Below are 7376 nucleotides of genomic sequence, written 5' to 3' on the forward strand. Positions count from 1 at the left end.
AGTTCGTTCCCCAAATTGTGTTTTACAAATTCAAGACTAATTAAAAAAAAAAAATAGGTATCTTGTCTGTGGAAGCAAGTATACCTACTACTTGTAGGTATTCTCAGTCTCTTCAGACTTTTGCGTTTAGTAGATTTCACTTTGCTGACCATTCTTATGAGACCTTGAACATGAGCTTTTCCACTTCATTCTGTTCTCACACAAGTGTCTTACATAAAATTTCTTTGTAAATAAAAGGGAATTTAACCTAAAAAAAAAGTTTTCGTGCTCCAGTTAGATGACCCTGAGAAACAGATATAAGATCTTTTTAAAGTAAGAAAGGAGATTTTTTTTGTGCTTGTTTTTTAATTTTTTGTCTTTTGCACTCCCTACCTCCGAGTTGGCTTTGCTATTTTTGGACTAGAGGAACACCAATCTATCTTGGCTTGATAAATTTTTGTGAAAGAATGACTATATCCACCGAGTTACTGCACCAGTTATTGCTACTTTCCATAACTATAAGGCTAATTCTATAAATCCAAACAAACTGAAGAATACGTTCTTACGTGTATTCCCAAAATTCTCTTGCTGAGAATACACAAACTGCACTGTTCCAAAGGGAAGGAAAATATGAATTTAAAAGAATAGCAATCAAATTCTGCATGCACTAGAAAAGGTGCCTCTGCTTCCTCCATTAAACATACATGAACTGTTTTGTCTTCAGGCAGCTGAAGAACACATCACTTAGCTATTAAGCCTTCTGGATACATCTAGCAAACCAATTTTTTATTTGGATCAATTTGTCTTTTTTGGATCTGGGTTATGTATATCAGACATTCACTGATATAATTCTGTGATAGACTCTGTTGTTGCTTTTGTTGTTTGATAAAACAATATATCTGATGTCTATTGGTAACATTTGCAACCTAAATGCAACCAGTTATATCTGGTTTTAGTCATGAGTTGCTTTGAGATGTAAATATTATAAAAAGAGTAACCTAACATTTACAGTTAATCTACACTCAGTCTGCAAAACCAGGAACTAAGACTAGAAAGCACAGAATCTTTCATTCATTACACAGATTCAAGTCAAGATGATGATGGGTCATCTTTGATCACGGTTGTGTTGAATATTTAATAGTTAACTTTCGCCACCACTGGAGAAACCTGACTGCAAGTAGCACATTTTCATTTCAGTGAGCTAAGAGAAGGTAAAGAGCTGTGATAAACAGCCATCACTGTCAATACACAAACATTATTTGATCTGATAACAGTCAATAGACATATTAGCTAGAAAAAATAAAAACAATATGTCATTGCCTCTGAGCTTTTGGGGCTAAAAATAGGTTTAAAACTAAATACCCAAGCTTGGTTTGTTTGTTTTTTTAATTACTAGCAAGAATCTTCACACTGGCACTGTGGGGACTGCTAAAGGCAATTTCCAGTGGAGCGTGGCCTTGGGATATACATGCAGTGTACAACCTCATATAAGGTCCTCAAGCCAACCAAAGAATTCAAACATACACTGCAAGGAAATTAGATAGCTAAGAAACATTTTTTACTGCATGAATTACAACTGAAAGTCTTAGTGCATCCATCTGCTTGTATCAAATTAATCCTTAATATTTGCCTAGCCATTGTCATGTGTGAGCTGCTTACTGGAAGCTTTGTGATGGCATTATATTTCCAAGAATTAAGAATTAAGACAGATCTTTATTTATTGTAGAAAAAAAGAAAGGGAAGGGAAGGGAAGGGAAGATTTCACCTTCACACACAGATGGATTTTTTTGGTTTTTTTTTGTTTGTTTTTTATTGTTTGTTCGTATGTTCAAGGAAAGAATACAGAGCAGGAGCTGATGGGAGGCAGAAATGCTGACTAAACAAACCACTCAATCTGAACTGACTTCACTGACAGAAGTTAGAGGTACAAACAGAACAAAAAATTGTGCCAAAAATGTGCTCTCTGGGCAAGCAGAAACTCCACTTCTGTTCTCAGTTCTGCTGCTGTAAATCCACAGTAACTCTGGGCATGTGATATGAGCTGTTCTGGATGTACAACAGTGTAATGCGGGCACATGTGGCTCATATTGCCCAGATACATGGGCACATTATAGCAATGTATGCATTCAGAAGGCAACGTTCTTTCTTCCTTTGCACAGAAAAAACAAAGGAGGATTTCACCTTCACACACAGATGGATTTTTTTGGTTTTTTTTTGTTTGTTTTTTATTGTTTGTTCGTATGTTCAAGGAAAGAATACAGAGCAGGAGCTGATGGGAGGCAGAAATGCTGACTAAACAAACCACTCAATCTGAACTGACTTCACTGACAGAAGTTAGAGGTACAAACAGAACAAAAAATTGTGCCAAAAATGTGCTCTCTGGGCAAGCAGAAACTCCACTTCTGTTCTCAGTTCTGCTGCTGTAAATCCACAGTAACTCTGGGCATGTGATATGAGCTGTTCTGGATGTACAACAGTGTAATGCGGGCACATGTGGCTCATATTGCCCAGATACATGGGCACATTATAGCAATGTATGCATTCAGAAGGCAACGTTCTTTCTTCCTTTGCACAGAAAAAACAAAAGATCAACAAGAGTGACTACCTTCTACATAACCTAGAAAAGCAGCACACGTCTCACTGCAGAGACAGGTCTTCTCCAGAAGAGTGAAGCAAATCTGTCAGATTTTTCAATGACATAATGCTATGCATATTAACATTTTTTTTGTTGAGAAACCAAATATTTCTATTTTAACTGCTGTAAACAACTGATGACCATGCACAGAGCTATTTCAGTCACACGATCAGTATGGGAGACTGCAAAAAGTAATCTGCTTACAGAGCTCATAATTCATGTATGAAAGTAACATATTCATAAGTGTTCTAGATCACATGCCTCAGAGTTGTTATAACACAAACATGTATTGAGTTAGACCTAATAAAAAATTTATGTTTTCATTATGAAGCCCATGTCTGGCAGACAGCAATATACTGATTCTTGCAATGAAAAGGCAGATATTAAAACCTATGTAATGTAATCTTCCCATCAAAACAGACATTAAAACCTGAGCAATAAAAAGGCATGTGTTTCTGGCATTGTGTATGCAGCCACATTTCCGTGCTTTCCCTACCTTTCCCTCCTAAACTCCCTCAGCCAGATTACTCAGCAGCTCTAGCAACCCGTTTATACTCAGCTGGCTGTCCACCATCATTATCTGTACCACATTCTGCCCTCATGGATGACCTTAAACTGCAATCCTGGAAAATACCTTGCTCACCAACCCGAAGTGTCACTTGCTATAATTAGCATTCTGGGAGCTAACAATACAGCCATTAAGGCCCGGAGAAAGACACATGTCCTGCCTTAGTTCAGTGTATACCAAGTGATCAGTCAGATGACCATTAAAGCAGTGAAGTCTTTATTCAGGTGGCCAACTCACCTGCCTCAATCCATAACCTGTCTCTATAGGGTTTTCCTTAGAGAGATAGGTAATGATGATCTTTCATGTTACCTTCCTCACTATGAAATGCAGTGCTTCCAAATCTGCCTTCCTATTGCCAGGACAGCCTGCAATGAGAAAAGTCTGACTTCTCATAGAACAAGTCTCAAAATCAAGCTGTCATTCAGCAGCAACAGCTTTTGCTGAGCACGCACAACTTCACAGTAAGGACATTGCCTACTGCGATTTCCCCCCTCACCAAGGACATGGACTAGCATGAGAATGCTTCATCTCCATTCCAAAATTTTAATATTTTAATCCATTAAATCTTATCACCATCATCTTGTTCCAATTTGGATGGCCAGCTATTGATTTAATAAACTGGATAAACACTAAAACTGCTAGTGCAAAGCTTTATGTAGAAGTACTATACAACACAAATCAAAGAGCTTGGTGCCAGAGTGATGCTAAGAACCATTTAACACCATCAAATTTCATTCACGTAAATCCCCCCTCACCAAAAAAACAGCCACTAGACTGCTGCCTAATTCTGAATTTCTGCTATATGTATCAAAATTCATTAGGATTTCATGTGTAGTGTCAAGCAAAACAGCAAATCTTCCTTCTGATGATAACATCTTCAGGATCATTTTCTGTACATGAAATAGTCTATCGCAACAAATAAATCTAGTTTAATTTTGATTTTAAATTCAAAATTCAAATTAATTTTAAATAAATCTCGTTAAAACAGAAAAAAAATCAACTTAAGAGCAGATGAAAGAAATGTATGTTATCTGTGTAAACTAAATTTTTAACTATTGAGAAAATCAAAGACATTAAAATCTCAAGAACCATCTTCTGAGGACTATGACCTCTACACAGCACAGAATGGATTCAGTAGGCATATTTGTCCTTTCCCATGACAAATGGCTATTTCATCTGTCTCCAGCTATACAAAACGTGATACTTGGCTTCAGATGGCAGAGTGTTAAGAGCATTGCTATGTGTGGGGTTTTGGGGTTTTCTTCTGAGCGCCTTTTTTTTTAAATGTACTTCTCTGTGGGCTATGGATCTACACGTTTTTGGTGGACTAATTAGTAACTGGAATGCAGAGCCAGTATCATTCATTTGGCAAAATACCTACATATTCCCTCAAGGGAAAATCTGAGGTAAATCAGGAAAATTGGCTGTGCAGCTAGCATGAATGACACAAGTATCTAATTCCTAAAGCCAAAATATATCCCTTTTAGTGTTTTGAAAAATTAAAATTAAAAATTTTGTTAAATGTGAAGGAACATAATCTTGGACCAGACTCCACTGACAGAAGGTAATTATGCTAGAGACATATTAATCTAATACTCACTTCTATGTTTAACTTGCTTTTAGTTGTGTTTTGTTTCAGTTTTAGACGAGTCAGACAGTTGCTATCCAGCTTACTGTCCAAACCATTACAGTCACTTCAAGGACAGCAACAGCAAGTTAAAATGTGCAAAATCCATTACTAGTTTAGCAGGGAGTTGATGAAAATTCAGCCTTGTTTGCAACCCTGAGTTCAGTGTACCTGATCAAACAAATAAGCTTCTTCCCAGGGTCACAGTGATGCAGAAATGCCTCAGTTCTTTTTCAGTAATTTTCACTATGAAAGGCACAAGTTTTATAAGTTTAGTTTGAATATGCATCTACTAAAAAGTTGATAACATAATTACTTTAATGATACTTATTAATAATAATAATACAGTTTATTAACCACTGATATGTAAAACAATGACAGCAATGGGTGCTGAAGTTACTCAGAGCCACTTCACAAGTGACAATTTGGGAAATGCCTGAGTAGACACTCAGGAATTCCTGAGCAGTAATTCTGTTGAAAGAAAACTGGTGGGAACAGAGGTGAAGAATGTGAGACAAAGAGGAGAGGCTTTGCAGAAGTCAGTTACATATGAAAGGAGGACATGCTTATTAAAATATAACTATTATAGATTGAGTTGACATCTAGAGCGCTCCGTCTGCTCCCACTATGGGGAATATTTTGAAACTGTTATATGTCACTATTGACATGGCATTTTCAGACCATTCTTAAATGATGAGTCTTGCCATAACATAAGGAAATGACATCAACACAAAGCATTTACCGTAACAAACTACATTCCACAATTCTGGCAATTTCAACAATAAACACCACAACACCAACATGATCTCTACACTCAGTTTATATGATCAGCTATTTTTCTTTGTAACAAATTGAGAAGTAATGCAAGGAGTAACTTCCAAAAGTAATATAACCATACCAGTTGGTGTGCAATGTACTGCTGACTTCAACCAGCTATCTGTCACAACTAACTTCCCTAAACTGCTTCTAAAATGCGCAGACATGGAAACGAAGAGGAAAAATGAAATGGTTAACAACCAGGAGCAGAAATACCTTAAATATATTGAAGATCTTCCAGCTTAAATAAGGAGAAATTCATTACAGGATCTAAGAGCTGTCCCAGGCATTAAATCTTTCATTGAAAATCATCCTATTTGTCTCCCTAGAGTTAACGTATCTCATATTCCTAAGCAATCTTATCCAATGAGAAGCTCAGTTCTTTTTTGTTAAAGCTATGTTTAGGAAATCAAATTTCAAGCTGTCAGCACTGATTGCCATTTATTCTGCACCTACACTGAACTCTGTGGGAGAGGGAGGTTGGAAAACTATCTGAAATGAATGAAAGTCTGCCTCTCAAATGCACTTTTTCTGATTTTAGGGGAAGAAAACAGAGTTATATTACTTTAATTGTTCTGCCTGTTCCCCTTTTTTGATCTTGCCAACTCCCCCACGGAACTTTGCACTTTTCTTTTTGTACAGGACAATAAAACTAAAATTAAAAAAAAACAAAGCATTTTCCATTGGAATTTTACATGACTAGTTTATCTACCTTATCCTCAATAAATTTAAGTTACAAACAAAATAAATGAAAGCTGATATCGGTGCAGAATATCAACAACTACTCTTAAAGGTATTTCGTAGTAGTTGTCTGCTGTGTTTTAGCAAACATACCTAAAGTTGTATCAAAACACTGAAATCAAATCGCAATGCTACAGTAAACAGCATGGCACAAAGCTCTCTGCAGAAGTCCTTCAGATAAAAGGAAAAGCATTCCTGACAGTCTGTGACACATAATACAACCCAACCAACCCTCGAAATATCAAGGACTTAGAAGCTCTATTCCATTAAATATTTAGGTCCCCTGAATCCACAACTGAAGAGGCAAAACAAGAGAGAAAAATAGAACGACAGACAGACAGAACTAAACAAACAGAACAACCTTACCTTTCACAAGCTCGGACAGTCCATGCAGCAATTATCCATAATGAGATACTAAAAACCAACAGTACAGTTCCTGGACATATTGTCATTAGAGTCTTCATAACAAAACGGGTATTGAAGTTTATCTTATTTAATGCTCCAATGCTTCTAGATGAGGCATCAGTGAAAAGTTTGCTATGCAAAAGCATAACTCTGGCAATAAGATATAGTCTTAAGAACATTGGTATAGATAAAATAATATCCACATCAGCTGTTGTTGTGGATGGAGCGTAAGAAAAGGCGAGCCGAGCTGTCCATGTGAATGTATAGTTCCCAGGTATGGGATGTATAGCACACACCAGTATTTCCAAGCAGATAAAGAAAATACGCTCATAAGTCATGGCTATTCTCCAGTCATCTGCTCCATTGTCCACCATGAACAACTGAAATAATAAAATATAAGATTAACTTTAGTATGTCATTAACAAACCTTGTTATAATTCCATTTTAAAATACCATAGTTTTCAGAGCTGCCAATGACCACTAAAAAGAAAATAAGTATGCCATTTCAGAAAATGACATTACTACATCACTATGAAGTGAAACATAACTGGTTAAGACAAAAAGAATTTTTCATGCACTATTTTTAAAACTGTACATGAAACTGA

At 36.4% G+C, this 7376-nt stretch overlaps 1 protein-coding gene across 1 annotated transcript in view; it reads right to left on the reverse strand.

Moving 5' to 3' along the window:
• LOC104624730 (small conductance calcium-activated potassium channel protein 2) overlaps positions 1–7151 on the reverse strand; it is a gene marked incomplete at both ends in the record, with an annotated part of 26703 nt that extends 19552 nt beyond the window's left edge. The window contains one exon of the mRNA XM_010292172.1: positions 6733–7151. Coding sequence (XP_010290474.1) covers positions 6733–7151 — 419 coding nt within the window. The remainder of the gene's footprint in view (positions 1–6732) is intronic.
• Positions 7152–7376: the final 225 nt, after the last annotated feature.

Source organism: Phaethon lepturus, unplaced genomic scaffold (genome assembly GCF_000687285.1).
Source record: "Phaethon lepturus isolate BGI_N335 unplaced genomic scaffold, ASM68728v1 scaffold7058, whole genome shotgun sequence".
Classification (NCBI taxonomy): Eukaryota; Metazoa; Chordata; class Aves; order Phaethontiformes; family Phaethontidae; genus Phaethon; species Phaethon lepturus.